The sequence below is a fragment of the Homarus americanus genome, unplaced genomic scaffold (assembly GCF_018991925.1).
Source record: "Homarus americanus isolate GMGI-L3 unplaced genomic scaffold, GMGI_Hamer_2.0 scaffold9741, whole genome shotgun sequence".
Taxonomy (NCBI): domain Eukaryota; kingdom Metazoa; phylum Arthropoda; class Malacostraca; order Decapoda; family Nephropidae; genus Homarus; species Homarus americanus.
Window position 1 is genome coordinate 885732 of NW_024747359.1, and position 18437 is coordinate 904168.

General features: G+C 38.4%; 1 protein-coding gene across 1 annotated transcript in view; it reads left to right on the plus strand.

Moving 5' to 3' along the window:
- The first annotated feature begins 6373 nt into the window (after window positions 1-6373).
- Window positions 6374-18437, plus strand: part of LOC121879580 (protein held out wings-like) — a 172417-nt gene continuing 160353 nt past the window's right edge. The window contains exons 1-2 of the mRNA XM_042386253.1: window positions 6374-6409; window positions 10380-10483. Of these exons, the coding sequence (XP_042242187.1) occupies window positions 6374-6409; window positions 10380-10483 (140 nt within the window). The remainder of the gene's footprint in view (window positions 6410-10379; window positions 10484-18437) is intronic.

Sequence of the window (18437 nt, forward strand, 5' to 3'; positions counted from 1 at the left end):
TGCTGGTATGTGTTTGCTTATGCGATAGTTTTCTTATGCCAGAACAAAGATTTGTATTCGTTTTAGGATGCACATCTTCTAATCCATGTGTACTTAGAGTGTGCAGTTGTAGGACTGGTGTAACTGTGACATGTAAAGATACGAGCCAGATAGTAATAAAATAGGATATGTCAATTTTATCATGCCAAAAATGCCATCCACATTATTTTGAAAATATTTTGAAAAGTACTGTAATGTATTTTCGATGGGGACTTTTACAGATCCTATACTGTATATATATATATATATATATATATATATATATATATATATATATATATATATATATATATATATATATATATATATATATATATATATATATATATATATATATATATATATGTGTGTGTGTGTATATATGTTTGGGTGGTGGGTGAGAGTCAGGTCACCCTGTATATCTCTATGTAATAGTATATATATATATATATATATATATATATATATATATATATATATATATATATATATATATATATATATATATATATACACACAATCAACACCTCAACCCGCCAGGATTCGAACCTGAGAAAGAAACAAGTATATAGCTTAGAATAATTCACAGAAATGTGAACATTTAAACTTTTGTATTTTGGTAATCGTCAATCAAAATATCAGTTACTACTAGTTTCGTATGTTTACTTGACACAATTGTGTGTACCCTTCTTAATATGCCTATCGAGTGAATCAAGTATAAGAAACTGCCAGTGGCTGGGTATAATGGAACTGGTATTTTATCATACATCTTTCAGAAAAACACAAAGAAAATAGTTTCTATTTTCCTGGGCATATACTGTAGTGTGAGGGTTGGGAAGATAAATGTTGTTTGATGTATCTTAAGCTCATCTAATGATCAGTTGTGACTTGTGTGAAATTAAAATATTTGTATACATTGGCATCATAAACACATAGGGGTATAATATTACCTGAAAGTTATGAGTGTAAAACAAGCCTTGATACACAAATCACAACAGATGCTCAAGTTGAGCAGCAAGACAGAGATACATGTACCCAGGTCCTTGTTGTACCTCAGGCTGGAATTTTGTAAGACTCCTTGAGTAAAATAGTTCATAGTTAATTGGGAAACGGCATGTTTTTTACACTTTGATAGTGATGCAAAGAAGTATATATATTATATATATGATTTCGCAAGTTTTAAACACTCAAGTGCAGTTTGTAAGTAGAGGTAGTTTTTGTGCTGTTCAATCCCGGCACCACAGCCCACTTGACCTGTAGAGCCTTGAAGTGAAATATTCAACATATGAATCATATTATAGGTATCTTTTTGCCTGAATTATATATCTGGCAGAGATAGATTTTAGGTGAAATGAATTATGTCAACACACTGGAACTACTTACTACTGTGATCATGTATGCCCAACTTAGTAAAAGATTTATTTTGTAGTCAGTGACAAGATGAAGAAGTTTGACAGTGCTTTAAGCATTCTGTATTTGCATGTAGACATTGAGTGGTTTTGTATTACCCAGGTCTCACGTATTCCACATATCGATGTAGCTTAGATATTTGCTCCAAGGTGAAAATGCAGGTCAAAATACCTCATCCCCAGGACTATCTGTGAGGCCTTGTAAGATAGAACTACTGCAGAGGTCCTCAGAAGGTACATGGGTAATGAAGCAAGGGACATGGGTACTGCACATTTTCCAGTGTGTAGAGCGGAGGGTCTTGTATGATGTGCACTGTATAAAGGGCCTAGAATTGTATATACAAATAAAATCATAAATTCAGAAATTGTTTAAATAACAATAAGAGAAAGCTATAATAGCTTCAACTAGTGACTCCTATACACTAAAGGAAAAGTGGAGAATTACCGCTTATGGTGTAGATTTAGTAAGGCACATGAGGCTACTCCCTGTCAAATTAGGCTGCAGTAAGTTATTTATCTTGCCTGTGAGGATGCTACACCACAGTGCTGGGAGAAGACATGTGTATTAGATCAGCATTATAAATTAGTTTTGTGTGTGTATAAACTTATTTCAACAAAAATAGTGTAAACCACCATATTCCCCGGTGAGTTCTTAAGATATATTAGCCAAATCTTATCCATTGTACAATGTTTGTATGATATTTGATTTAATTTATAGCAACATAAAATTCAATATAATTTATATTTGTATAATTAATTTTTTTCCTGCTTACAATGGGTGGCTAGGCAGGTGCTAATCCCGTTTCTTAACATTCAGCAGCTAGTGGGGTACCCCACCCCTTGGCAGGATGTTCGTCCATTGAAGGGTTTTTCCACATTCAGTGAAAGAACACGGCTGATGGTGTACTCATTTTATTGATGACTGTACAAGGAGGAAGCTCAGTTCACCAGTCCAGATAAGACCTAATTTTTACAGTTAATGGAATTTTCATATGATTAACCCTACTGTACAGTCGCGGACGAAAGTTCGCTCCACGTGGTAAAACTAAGTCACTGGAATGGGTTTCTGAACTTACTTACCCTGACTTGTCTGGTTCCATTGTACTGTTTTATCTTGTTTGGGGTCGATGCGGTTTCATATTAGGAGGGAGCAAACTTTTGACCCCGACTGTACCATACATAATTTTGTTGGATTTTGTGTAACATGAATACAGTAAACCTTTCAATAATGTACTTCTTAATAACGGATATTCCCAGTAACGGACGTTTCTTTTGTCTATTTTAACTAGCAGACCGAGCCAGTAAAGTCCCTTTATAGGAAATATTGTCCATTATTGACCTGACTTCAATAATTGACTAGCTAAGCAATGTCATACATAATAATCGTAATAACACAAAAGTCAAATAATAAATAAATAAAATATTGTAGAATACACCAAATTAATGAATAAAAAGATAGTGTAAATTAATTTATGTAGGTTATGTTGATGGGAAGTGGAATGTGCACTAATGGTGATATAATCCATGCAGTGTCTAAAATTTTCTTTGTATGTTATGGTTGTCTTTAGTGAAATATAGAAGGTTCCCTAAGAAATATAAATACTTTTTCACATATGAAATACATAAGAAAAAATTGAAATTGTACACCTTCTAGAGCCATGGAGATGCTTGTAGCAAGAGTTGTTTTTATGTGTGCACAATTGATTCTTTAGAAATTGCCCCAAATCATGCATAATGACTGCAAAAAGACCCATCAAGTATTGGTGAAAGAAAGTCAATTTACTTTCACTTTTCTAATATAGTTTATTCTTACAGCTTTGATTTTTTTACAATATTGAGTGTAAATTTGAGTTTACAGAAACATTTTGTGACCAATATTTGAAGTACTGTACAGTGTTTCATTTTAGTGTTTTGTTTGAATTTCAAAATTTCTTATAGTTAACAACATATATCCATTTCAGTGCTGTATAATAAATGAGGCGCCAGTGCGACAAGGTACCAAGCCTTCAATTGAGTTATAATATTGTCTGTATTCCCCAACCTTTCCTTTATCTGCAGAAACACAAACTCTCCCAGTAGTGCAATATTTGTAAGGCTGAGGGCCATATTAGTGAAGGTAGGTGAAAGCGCCTCTACAGTACGTGATCTGTGCCTCGAAGGGGACAAGCGCCCGCGGCTCCTAATCACAGTCTCTCGCTCATAGCGACTCTTTATTTTCCATTTTCTTAGCTGATGGGAGTCCATGTTTCTCCAAAATGTCATAGGAATGCTATGTAAGAACACTTGAACCTTTTTTCTTTTTTTCTTTTTTTTCCCAACAGGCAGAAAGGAGGGAGTGAGGGGCATTGAGAGAAAAATAAACAAAACAGAGAGAAGGGAGGGCAAGGAGGGTGTGAGTGAGGGCTGGTGGCACGTGGCGTGTCATGGTCTGGCCTGTCCGAGTAACGAGTCTTATCACAACAAAAGGGGGAAATGGAGGGAGTAGGAGGTGGCTGGGAGTGAGGGCGGGTGGTAATATTGGTAATACAAGTCATTGTTTTCTGTAATATTTCTAATAATAACTAAGACTTAAGTATACCTGCATTTATTTATTTTTATTATACTTTTTGGCGCTTGGCCCCCAGTTGAAATATCTTCATTGGTTTAAAAGTTATGTAATTTTGATATTTTCCAAACTTTAAGAGCGTTTTTTTCTTGATTGTGATTTTTGGTGCTTGGTACTGTAGTGGATTTCTCCCCTACAAACGCTGTTTGTCGCTGAGTAGTCGACCCCACCAATTCCCCAGTGTACGCCTCGTGGTCTAGGTCAACCAGCGCCGCCATACATCACGGAGCGGGGGTCAACTACTAAGCCACGCCTACCCCCGCTATTTAAGACCTGACCTCTTTCTACCTACAGCCGCAGCAAGCAACACCTCTTTCTCCGCCGCTGCCTGGCGGTCCTCGCTCCTCCTCCGCCTGCCTGGCGGTCCTCTCTCCCGCCGGCGAGCATGGCGACCCACAAGCTGTCCTTCTCTGAGCGTCCTCACCAACCAGCTCTCTCTACATTACGCTTGTAACCATGCTGCCTTCCCAGCACCAAGCTGCATTGTACATCCAATACAACATGTATATAGAGAGCACATTGTGAGTTTCCTTTCTCCATTCCATCCTGAGTGTAAACCAAACAATCTCATCCCCACAGTACCTTGTCGCACTCATTGCCTCAAATATGTAAATATTTGTTTATAGAAACTTATCTTTATGGCTAATATAACACAGTACTGTATACATATAATCTTAATGGACCTTATTATGTGAAAAAAGCCATAGTAAATTTCATTTGGTCATCTATTTGTCTGCCTGCCATCCCACTTAGGAACAATATTTCCTTTCCCACTCAGGTTTGTTTGCAGGATTATGCAAAAAGTATCCAGGGCAGAACATAGGAACACCAGATGCAGTGCTCACATTAAGGCAGATAGTAGAGAAGAGGAAAGAGAACCATGAGGTATGGTGTTGGGTTGTGTTTGTTGACTTGGTCAAAACTTATGACATTTAGTTTTTGTAATGTTAAGAGTGCTGGCAGATGAAGTGAAATGGTTAAGGAATGTATAAGGATACAGTGAACAAGATGTTAGGAGTATCAGACCTTTTCTGTTCATTAAGCTTATATAGTAACTATGAAAATGTAAAAGTGAAATAAGAATCGTCAAGAATATAAACGTTTCAACTTGCTTGAGTGTACAGGCCAAGTTTGGTGCTGTCTGTTTGATGGATTAGCTATGTGGCAGTGGGTCATTTGGGAATTAACTAAGGTTGGGTAAGTCCAAGTGGGGTCACGGGCGGTGGACACACGGGTTGAGAGACTCTCCATAGCACCTCATCCTTCATGCCTGGCTGTCTGTTCTATCTATTTATTCTTTTCTGATAGGTCTATCCATGGGCATATATACATATAAAAAATTCCAATACTTTTTCTTTAATACAGGAGTATACTCGTGCATTTTGTACAGTAGAAAGTAATTACTATTGACCTCAAAATATCTCCTCATATCAAGTGCACATGGCTTCAAAATGGCCACAAAGTGCCAGATTTACCCCCCAAAACCAGCTGGGTGGGCGCGCTGTGCTCGCCATGTTTCCCACCCACAACTTCTTGGATAAATAATTGTGCCTATAGGTTGTTTTATTATAGTTCCTCATGCTCCGATTAACATTGACATTATTCTGGTGGGTGTGTGTCTCATAAGTAAGACAAATGTTGTAACTGGAGGAAATACCAACTTATTCACAGGCTGCTTCACTCATCTTCTGTTAAATGATAAAGACACATTAACAATTTACTTTAAAAATTATGATGAATTTGTTTCATAAATAGGAAAAAGACTATTATTGTAAGCTGAAAATATCGTAAGGTCGACGTGACGATAAACTGTTTCACTGTTCGTGCTAATACAAAATTAACATTACTTTTTGGTTAGGTAGGGTATAAATTTTGGTCTGTTGGCTCGTAGAAAAGTTCCTAAATCGTAATGCGGTCCATCACTGAGGACAGGTTGCCCATATCTGAGTTAGACAGTTGCAGGCATTCTAATCTCTCTGGGTAGCTGAGGTTCTGTAGAGCAGGCACCAGTTTGGTGGCCCTCCTTTGGACATTTTCAATCAATTGACAGTCTCTAACATATCTTGGGGACCAGACGGGGAAGCACCTCACACTTGAAGATCGTGACGAACGATGGACCCTCCAGATATCTAAACTACCTTCTTAGAAGACTTACTAGTTCCGTTGCCTGATTCACCTTCTCGCAGTGGCGTGAGAAATTCCTTGTTGACATACACACTCAGGTCCTTTTCACATGCGGTCTCAATTAATGCAGTTTCTTCATTCTTTTGGGATATGTGATTCACCTTCTTACTGTTGGTGCGACCCAGGTGCATCCTCTTGCACTTCGTGATATTGAATCATGGCAGCCATTCATGAAGCTCATGTAGATCTTTCGGTAATATAATCAGGGCAATTGATGTTTAAGTCACATTTTACAATAACTAAAGCAGTTCAAATCCTGCACAACGCAAGGGTACTAGGCGACAAAGTTTTACCGGTGTCCTATGTTAGTACAGGGTAATTACAAAGATACTGCAGTCTCTAAACTCTGGATAAACGCGCCCTTGTACATAACTATGATTTATTACTTAAGACCTCGCTAATTTTGCTTTTTTATTTTTATTTTTTTTCATAAACTTGACCATCTCTCGTGAACGGCATAATTCACCTTCTTAAACTCGGTTCACAGAATATCGCTGCTCGGCAGGTTGATGCATGATGAGTTAAAATATATAGGTTAATGCGCAGTTATTTAAAAGTTTGTTACATTACCTTGCATTCATTTCATTAAGACCATTGCTTAGAAACTATAAACTTTCATACATTAGTTTACACTCAGTAGTCTTGTTGTAAATCATTCTCCGTCCTAGTTGTTGGACTCATGCCTTTTGTATGGAATCGCCACCAAGGGCTACACCATTATTCTTGCAGGCATATGTACGTACCCACATATTGTATAGACAGTGCAGGTATATAATGGTAAACAGTTAGTCCATTCCACCAGGTTACAGTATAACCCCACAAAGCTATCATAAGCTTATTTCCATTTGGCTCCGTGGTAAACAAGTAGGCCTATAAATGGTCGGTTATCATAGTATCAGTTACCTGTTAGTTTTCATGAATATATTTTTTTATTCATATTCGTTAGTTTGAGTTGGTTTTAAAAATTATGAGAGTAAATTATGTTGTTGGATGGAATTATATGTAACTTTAATATCAACGCAAATTTATACTTGGTTTTATTATCAGCCGACATTGAAAATTGATTCGTTTTTGGTTTTTTCATACTGATGTTTAAAAGTCATGCTGCCTTTTGCTGCCCATGACTCGCCATTTCTCGATATCGAGCAGTTAAAACAAACACTAATGACGAAAATATTATTGTTGTCATGAATTTTCTTTGATATATACTTCAAATGAATGTTTATGTGACGTACAAAAACATTTTTTTTTGCGCGGCTACAAGTAACAATGCAGCAAAAAAAACACCATTAACTACCGATTGATTGAGCGTGTGCCTTGAGAAATTCGATCCTGTGTACCAAGGTCGAAGCAAGCTGGCATTGCAGTGCTGACGCCCACACTGACACCACCCCCGTAAAAAAACTCGCACAAGACGTGCGCCTTCGAGCAAGTCTCACCGCCCCTGACAAGATCCTGTTCACTTCCTCCCGCTGTTTCGCCTCCGGCCACAACTTCTATATAGGGCAAGGCAGGATTGTGTGGCCGCAGGATAGGTAGTGACGTGTGTCCGCAGGGTAAGAAGGGAGGGTGTGGTCGCAGGATTGGTAGGGGTAAGTGGCTGATTGGAAGATACCCGAGAGACGAACCATGGAATGGGATTTCCGTGACTCACCAACCGAGTCAACTGACCATAAGTTCGAACCCCTAGTGGCACATTACACTTAGGGTTTGTGTGTGCGCCTCTTGTTTACGTCAGATTCTTAATAATTGTCTGCAGGTGTTAGTATTTGGCTCAAGTTATTAGTGTGGTATTGAGATCGTTAATATTGAACTTAAGTTGTTAATGTTTCACAAAAGTTATTAATATTTTCTAAAGTTTTTAATATTTTGGTCATTGTGTTAATCTTTTGCTAAGTGCTGTCAATATTTAGCTCAAGTTGTTAATATTTAGCTCAAATTAATAGTTAGCTTACGTTAATATATAGCTCAAGTTGTTAATATTTAGATCAAGGTGTTAATATTTAGCTTTCGTTAGTTTTAGATTAAATCAGTAGTATTTAGCTCAGGTAGTTAACATTTCGCTAGTTCCTGGCATTGAGCTCGAGTTGTTGATATTTAACTGAATGTGAACACTTTGTTTAGTTTGTTAGCATTTTAGCTCAATCTTTTAGTATTTGGTTCGGGTTGTTAGTATATTGCTTTGGTTGTTCTCATTTTAACTCAGTCTGTTTTTATTTGTTTCACGTTGATGGAATTGTTACTCAGCTTGGGTTATCATTTTACCTCAATCTTACTATTTGGCTCAAACTATTATATATTGTATAGACATTGACTCAGATTGTTAGTATCTCATGTTCTTGAATAATATGAGAACACAGTTGCCAACACCCAACAGTTCTTCACAGCAGTACACTCCAGTTGTGGTGTTTGTCTGGGTGAACGTAAACAAGGGAGTGTTTTGTACGCTTGCGTGTGTAAATATTCAAGTATGGACAAGTGTGTGTACATCTTGATCCTATGCTTGCCTGAAGGAGGACGTCGACGTGTTTTCACTTTCCTGTTTTTTACGTTAGTGTTTGTAAGTATGCATGTGTGTATGTATAAGTATGTGTGTGTTTATAAGTCTGAGAAGCCCATGGGGGTGCTGCCAAGAGGGAGGAGTACGCACTGTAGATGATCTGATTGGGTAACCAGTGTTTGTACCTAGATGAATAGAACTGATAAATACCTTTAGATAGCTGTTCAGTTAAATCCCTATACAAGTTCGCATTGACTCAGCATGTTCATAGGCAATGCAGTTATGCAGGCATACAAACAATGTACATAGACAGTGATGGTAGAAATGTACAAAGGCAGTGGGGATATACAAATAATGGTGAACAGTAAACCCATTCGACCAAAAATAACCCAATAAAGCCATCATATGCTTATTCCATTGCGTATGTATGTAAGCCTGAGACTCGTGTAACTACTACCATACGAGAGAGCATGGATGGTTAGAAGAGATAGCCTTCCTTTCCCCCCTTAACGATTTCAGTTATACCATCACATGCACTCTCAGACCCAGCATATATTTCACATCTACTTTAGACCACTTTACCTTCTCTTCTCACTCGCCTTCCTTTCTTACTGTGCATCTTGCACTTTTCTATCCGCTTCCCCAGTGTGTTTGGTTCCTTGGCACTAAAAAGTTAGCTGTGATGACAGAGGGTGTATCGGCTGTAAACGTGACTGCAGCGCGCTTCTAAGTTATGGTACAGCATTTGGACCAGATTCTTTTTGTAGTGCCCAGGGAGGTTGTCATATCAGTAGGCGAATATTCCCGTAATTTGCTGTCATGCCACTTTGCGACAAGAGGGTTTCTTGATACTTTCTTACATAAGGTTTGCTGAGACAATTGACGCTGTCTGGAATTTTGTAATAGCGATTTGCTCATGCACATTAGTGATAGGGCTGCAGATCTCGTGGTAATACGTAAAAGTAAAAATATAAGACTTCTCCATCGCAGTTAATAAAATACCACGGCGACACAATCAAAATCCCGAACAAACTACTTTCGATTGCTGTTTAGTTAAAATAATGGGTGTAATCTATGCACTAATTCAATGGCATATCCTGGTATAAGTGTATCACAAAGGTATCAAATTTAGACCATGTTATAACAGTTTATGGCGTCTGATGTTGTAGGCATCTAATACTTATTACTGTATAGAAAATTATTTACAAATATATGTAGTACATACATCGCGATATGTTTCGCCAGTCACATTCAGACTTTTGTCAATTAAACTTGCTGCAGGTTATATATACTTCTTTCTTATTCGTGGTGTACTTGAAAATAGGTCATTTTATCAGTAGTATTGCCCATAAAAGGGTACATTGCCCGCGTACCTCATTATCTCCAAGTAAAAAAACAACAACAACTGTACCTGTGTTGTTACTTTTGTCAACATCGAATGAATCCGTTCTGCTTATTATTATTATTATTATTATTATTATTATTATTATTATTATCGTTATTATTATTATTGTTAGTTTACGTCTGACAGTCATAGATGTGGTACACAACAACAGCGACACACAGGGCGATGCTGCCGACTTTGCAGAGATGATTTTAAGAAACGTTGTCAGGTGTATGTAGACCCTATATTTCAAGAGATGCAGAGGAAAAACTCTTGCAGGGAGCAAGTTACAGTGTGAGGAATAAGGGTTCATCTCCGTGGGCAGCAGCCTCAGGCCAGAGGCGGGTACTTGCCCCAGCAACCAGTCTGGGAGTTAAGTCAAGGTGAACCATTTCATACAACTGTTGTACGCATTTAGCTGGTATTGAATTTTATCTTCTTGCACGCCTTCTGTTGCTCAGTATTGCCATAGAAAAACAAACATGTAAGTCAGATATGTAACCAAGAGAACTCATTTAACCTGTAGGATAGTGAAGTCAAATAACAGGATGGCAGAGCGAGCTTCATCTGTCAGGAATTTTGTTTGTTGTTATTATTGTTTATGCAAGCTTATATAATACGTATTCGTAGTGAACGAAGGAAGCGCTACAAGGCCACCATAAAAACATATCACGAGAAGTGGGACCTAGACATTTTCAGCTGGGAGAGGCAGATCACAGGCGGGTCTCTACTTGGGACACCCCACCCACTACCAAACCATTTCTCGCTCCGAAGAGGACAACCTTACCAGTGAAGTCGAAAAAAGGACAGCAGGGGAAAGGGAAGAAACGAAATCCAGAACTCAAGGGATGGACTACTGAGTAGAGTCTCGCCGATGAAACTCGTGGTAGACATCATCCTTGAATCGAGGAATAACCGACGACTATCCATTGTTATTCATTCTTATTGATGCAGTAGATGTGTTTTACCACGGTACTCCCTTTTCACAACATGGCTTCACATATCTATCTGGTTTACCCGTCGCTTCACACTACTTAGCATCACCCATCAGCAGCACTTCCATCTCCCATATTTACTCGACGCCAAGCTCTCCTCTCACTTATAGACATCGCTGCTCCTTGGGTGTACTTTACTCCAATGCTCCCTCTCTCCCTCCTACCATCCACTTCAGAATTATTCACTTTTTTATTGGTCTTTCATTTCCCATTAACTCAATATGTCCTTATTATTTGAGCAAACTCCAATTCATTCTCAGCCCGACACTAATAATTTCCACAATTATTTTTTTACGTATTTTTTTTAATTCTTTGAGTCCCCTTTAACTCCACATTGCTCTCAAATATATCATTTCTGCCACTTCTAGTTTATTACTCCTTGTTGTGTATAGAGTCTTATGTTTCACACCCATATGATAATGTCAGGTCACTTATTTCACTCTAGATCCTCAACTTCTTTCGTACAGCCTCTCTCTCTTTTTAGCTTTGATTTTTAAGTTATCACTCAGTATTTTGTTTACTAACACACACTCACAGATATCTGAAAACACTGCACTTTCTCAAGTGAATATCTTTTTAAGTTACACTTCTCTGTCTTTTTTCTCTACATACTTTCATCACTTCCTTTTCTTCACGTTCGCTATTTAACTTTCTCCTATTACATCTTCTTCCAGACTCATTCTTTAACATTTTATGTTTTCTTCTGAACCGTCCGCTATAGCAATGTCAACTCCAATAAACAGCTGACTCCCAATACGGTTAGCTTGTGGTAAAACACCTGATGAGATGTTTTTCGTGCATTTTTTTTAAATTGTACTATATCCTAGCTGAGCTTGTTAGGCTGTCATCGCGCGTGAACTAAACATTATATCCGCTGTGTCAGCATTGCTTCTCTGAATGGATATCCACCTAACTGCTAGTACAGTAGATTAGGGGATGAAACGCTTAAGACAGATTGCTGTTTAGAAATGCCAGCGTGTCTTGCTCTTGACTACCGCCATTCTGCGTCAAGGCGAAAAAATCTTGCAAGATCACAAGATATTTTTTTTAGCTCTGGTGGCCATCTCCATGAATACGATCCCGACTGACAGGTAGAAAACCTTCTGTCCACGCCTTCTAATTATTATCACTTGTTCTTTTATGTATAATTTTTCCGACAGTCTTGCCCAGTGTTTTTTTTCTGGTGGAACAATTAGTATGTTGAGAAAAATTCCAGTCATTTTCTCACTAAACTCTAACATGTACTGGGCCTGTGTCCTGGGTACTTTCCTTGACTTCATTTATAACATAGTTTTTGTGGTAGTAGTGCCTCCTGTAACGATATTTTGATGAATATTTCCCGGAGAACCAGATGAACATCCGACTGCTATTGGTCAGTTACCGATCTCTCACGTACACACACTATAAAGACAGCACATAAAAAACTGCCGGTACAAATAATATACCGGTATACAGTACCCACGACAACCTTGACACAGAATCAAGACAGAAACCACGTCTGAGTGAAGGAATAAGAAATAAGTAAGAAAATGTGTATAATTAACAATTAGATGCGCACTTAAAGAACTTGCGATAATTTTCACGTGTGACACTTAGAAAATACTAAAAATAATATTTTTTTTTTTTTCGAGGAAGGATGGGGATACAACGATCGCAGCTGCTGCTCTATAATGGCACATGATCCCCGCCGAGTAACTATTACCGGGTACGTGCTTCACCCTTGTTCTTTTATTGCTGCTCAGGTTAGATAGATAGAGATATATATTTAATTATATCGTAATATAATCTCACATTGATTCAGCGTGTAACACTCATCCAAAATGTATCTTAAAGATTTTGTGAGACTGGCGCAACAACGAAGGACTTTGACAACCCTATCGTGACAACAAATCTTGCAGGTGTTTATTTTTAAATTTATTGGACCCCTCCGTAATGATACCTCTTGGATTGAGGACATGGACAGTGTTGGTATACTATGGTAAACAAGAAGTAGTTTCGACTAAGGAAAGCCCAACAATACTAACACATGCATATTTCCGGTAGTTATATTCTGGATATAAACACTCAAAATCAGGCGCAGACATTCCCTTGAAATATTACAAAAATTATACTCTAAATATCGAAGAACTTAGTTCGATACATCGCCGTTACTGGAACCTTATTCAAGCGAGAAATCAACATTGCTGTGTATCATCAATAGCTCTAGCGTCCGTCTCCAGTAGACACATAACGCTCACAATATTTGTAGGCTATTTTGTCTGGGTAACTGACACAACGACGCAGTTGTCTCAGCGATCAAGTACTCCGGGGGAGCTTCAGTTGTAATTTGTTGGATCGAAGACTAATAATTAGTTTATGGGTGCAGAAGGTTCCTCTCCGCTGTGCCCTTGAAGAATAGCAAGTTCTACGTATCAGGAAAGATGTTTGCAAGGAAGAATTTTCGCTGCGGCGAGGTGCGAGGAATACAAAATGAGAGTGTATGAACAACATAACCCTGACGAATAGTGAAGTAGGCAGTAGATAACCTGGTCTAAAATACCTGAAGATGACTGCTTGCATTAATTTTGTTTATTACACTGACCATTAAAATTATAACAAAGAAAGGATGGATTCAGAACAACGAATGTAGAGGATAAGGGGTTGGCAATGAAAGTTGAGTGATAAACAGACACACACTCCAGTGGTGAGACAAGTGACACCATATAGGCACAAGTCAAGAACAAAGTGTTTCCTCGACGATCGGTTATTGTTATGGCACCATTAACAAGTTAACTCTTAAAAGATTAATTATACTTCCACATCATGAAACTTTATCGCCCGAGGTGTTGGTCTTGTAGAAATGCCCCATTATTTACCCTAACGTGCTGCAGATCTGTGTAGAGGGGCGGCTAGCATTATCAACAGGTATAGAAATTATTTTTACAAAATCCTTACAGAGAGAGAAAGGATTAAAATTAAATAAAGAATGTTGTGAAGGAAATATACATTAATAAGTGACAATGCAACAGTCTCGAGATACTCAATCTAGTGGGCATGACACTTTAACAATAAACAGCACACAAAGCGACAAAGCAACCGAGTATGACAAGAGCTTGCTTAGTGGTGAGGGTACGAACTACAATAAAAAGTTTCAGCTAAGTATAAATTCTTTGATCCTTTTATGCAGATGCAGCGAACGTCCAATCTAATTCAAACACTTGAGGTTACAGTATTGAGAAACCCTGTGACAGACTTACAATCATTGCTAGAGTATTTCAGTAATAAACAACTGACAAAAAATGTATGTATGATCCTAATGTTGTTGAATAAACGTTGAGTAAAGATGTCAGCAATATGGTTATTCATCGATTATAGAGCTATTATTTATATTCTAAGAAAAGAACCTCATCTCTTATAATTATAGTACACACTATCTTGGTTTAATAATGCACAAAGTATCACTTTTTATATACTGGAGCTGGAGATAGGTACTTGTAAACTTGAGAGTATATTATGTTGATGTCTGTTATATAGTATTGTACAAATTCATTTGAGTATTTTTGCTTCACGCCACGAACGATGTGAGACACACTCCTTAAAGATAGGGGGGGTGAGAAAAACGTGCATGTGGAGGCGGATGGGTGAGCAAGATCACTGGGACTAGGTTCACTTATGCACCAGCACTGCACTGTGACTACACACACTGAAGCTGGGCTGCCTCACTCACCCACTTGTTGGTATGCTTTTCTTTCTTTATATTAGATGCGCAGGAATGTACCATAATCAACATTGCATAAGTACAACATTTACTTATATATCAGGGCCTTATTAAATATTTATTGTTATCGTACAGTAGTTCGTTTTCCATTACGTAATGAGTAAAAAAAAACACAACGTGCTTTTAGGCAGCAAATTTAATGCGTGGCCCTGCTTGCATCAACAGATATAGGAGTCTTAGAGATATTATTTGGATATCTCTCAAAGGACGTGTTGAGTATGTAGTATGTTTCCCAGACTATTGTTTTTGGTGAGAATTTTCACATATGTGGTTGATGGTTCCCAGCTACCAAGTGTGCAAGCTACGACATTAAACACAACTGGTGCATGAAGCTACTGGCACGCGCTAAACAAATAAATAAATTATCCTGTCCCTGAACGGTTTAAGTGCTTACCAACCATGGCTGAGTCGACTTTTCTATTTATTCACGCTCTTTGAATATTCATTTAGATGCCATGATTATTACGATAAATTAGAAAAAAAAGAAGCTTTATGCAACCACTCAATGCGACACGAAGACAATCTGACAAACAAAAGTGTTCAACGGAGCCTTTCTCTTTAAAACACATTTACTTATATCTGTCTTTCAGTAGTCTTATGTATAGCTGCTTTCTTGTGACGTCACAGGAGATAATTACAACTTTTTCGGGAGTCTTGTGCATAGCTGCTTTCTTGTGACGTCACAGTCAATTACAACCGTACAACCTCTTGGAGCTGTATAACTAACTCGTGACAAAAACTAAAATTTTAATAGTTGTTTACAAATCGGTTGTACTTGTGGAGAAAAACAAGTTCTATCGTTACAATATCACGTGTTCAATTCTGAGTCACTTAAAGGAAGCGGGTTGATAGTCTTTACAGTATAAAACCCGTCATCTTAAGGAAGCTGGAGATGCCAGATAAGACCAAGATGCGGTGATGGCATAGCGACGAGTCAGCCACAAGGAAGAGAAAATAGCGTTGAACCCCACACACGAGATCCTACCCGACACTACACATTACGCGTTTATATTTGGAACCTCTGGGGTAGAAGGTGTCCACATTTTCCTGGAGAACTGAGTCATAAAAAGATGCCGTATAAGGAATAAAATGCCAATTTTGAATGACATATATATATATATATATATATATATATATATATATATATATATATATATATATATATATATTATATATATATATAATCTGCTGAGCAATTAGTATAAAGTGCAGTTTGTAAGTGAGAGGACTGAAGGGGGTTAGTGTACCAGTGTTGAGTCACTTGGGAGCATCACTGTTAATACTGAACATATTCTTGGGGAAAGTACTTGGGTGAATGTACTGTACTTCGTGGTACTGCAATAACAGAATATCTTCAAATCAACACGTTGCGAATGTGTATATAATTTGATGTTAGTAGTTCGTGAATGAGCCAGTGTTAACAGTGGATGCATCAGTTTCAGAGTTACCACTGGCATCGGTTACTGTTAATATTGCCTTGATTATTTGTCTTGGGTGCGTCTGCTCCTTAATGTCTATATAAATGTCAACGTAAATACTGAATCACTGGGAGTTTTAGTGATGGTGCCTTCTGAACTTAGAATATAGGTTAATTTACTGCAGCAATATCTACAAATATATTTGGGAGTCCATAACGAACTCTGAAGGTTTTTATTAGACTTGGTGAGATTGCCAAGTAATGATAAACATTAACAGCATGTGTAATATACATTACAGGTTCGATTAAAAGTTTCTATGCAATTTTACGCTGCAATCGATCACATTATGGCTTTGCTTTCTTCTGAGATTTACTGTGAGATTTAATTTAGTATCCGACGGATGGTATGAATACAGAAAACGGACGGCGGAGAGGCGTCCTCCCCCGCGACCGAGTGGACGGTTCCGGGCGAGTGCGCCTGCGCGGCAGTGGTGAGTGAGGAACTGTTCATGGAGGTACAGTACTGTAGACTCTTGCTCCGTAGTGTCAACTAACCTCTTGTTTACCTCACTCGTCTTCTAGCCTACTCACACCAACTGACACAATGGGTGACTCTAACAATACTACTAGCATTGCGGACTACCTAGCCCAACTCTTGAAGGATAAGAAACAGCTCGCAGCCTTCCCCAGTGTATTCATGCACGTCGAAAGACTTCTCGATGACGGTAAGAATTAATACTTTCTAACGTTTTTTCACTAGTAACAGCTTTGCGCTAGGGACACTGCATGTAGATACTATGTTGACATAACATTAAACCTTTAAATTCTAGTGTTAAGCATTGGGTTTTGTGGTTTTTAACCCGGGTCACGTTGTTCAAGTTAGCAATGGGGGTAGTCAGCTGACGAGCGGCGCGCGGCCCACTCAAACCCCAGCTAGCTGAAAATAGTGCAGCGTGGGGCGTGGGTCCCTGCTAGGGGGTGGCCTCTTGCTCTGGGATACGCTGCTACTGCCTTCTGAACTAACAGCAACATGTAACTCCTTACACCTTATGAATCTGTAGACTATAACAATCGTAGAACTAGAAGCTAAACTCCTCCAAGCTGTGGAATGTAAGAGATGATCTCCAAGTTCAACTGATGCCAATAAAGTGTAATTTGATGTGCCATGTGAATTCACAATATACTCCTTGGATGTAGTAAGAAAAGTGGGGGAGTGTGGGTGATGGGAAGATGTGGGGAGGATGATGTAGGCACAGGTGCAGCAGGGCACAAGAGAGCGTCATCTCACCCTCCAGCAGAATGCCGCCAACCAACAACCACACACCACCTAACACGCAAGTTACATTTGTTACCTCGGATGCTGCTATCACCCATGTTGGAAAATTCGTCATAATTGATATAAAAATTTGGGAAATATTATTTCATGGTGGACATTTCGTGCACAGTTTTAATTTTAGGGATGGTGATCCCTAATGCGGGGTGCGCCGGGTAACTGTTGGGGGTTCAGTATTTCCTTTGTAACTCGTGGCTGCGTCTCGGGACTCCTCACCCTCGTAGCAGCTAAGTGGATGGCGGCCAGCCTCTGCCCTCACCGTCTTGTCAGGTTCATTCGTGTTTGCAATTGAGATGATAGTAATTGTTATTAACTGATTTTTTTTAAACATTGGTGGAATTTTTTAAGTGTTACTATTTTATTGCAATTTGTAGTCTTGCTTTTTCATACCCTTTGCCGTAGATAGATACCAATACTGTGTATGGAATTAAAGATCAAAATGTTCAATCCAAACGTAAATAACTTTGAAAAACTGTGGCGTAACTTTTCATGTAAATGCGTATTGAGAGGTCTACTACAGTATAAGAGGATGTATAGATCCTGTTGGTGTTGGCCATACTCCAGGATCTCGCAGAACGAAATACACCTCTGAGACGCTTTTTATGTGGACGTTGTTGACAACCTAAGGTGGTACTCTCGCCAAAAAATCAACAAATCACCACAAGAAGGCACTTGAAAACTAAGTTCCTTGTGTAGTATTCAGTTAGCCAAAGTGTTCACAGCTCTCTTTGGGAGTGTATAAACGGTTCTTGATACATTTCGCTACTAGAATTCATCAATGTGTGTCCAACAGACTAAACTTATCCTGATTTTCAAAATTAAAATTCAGTTTACC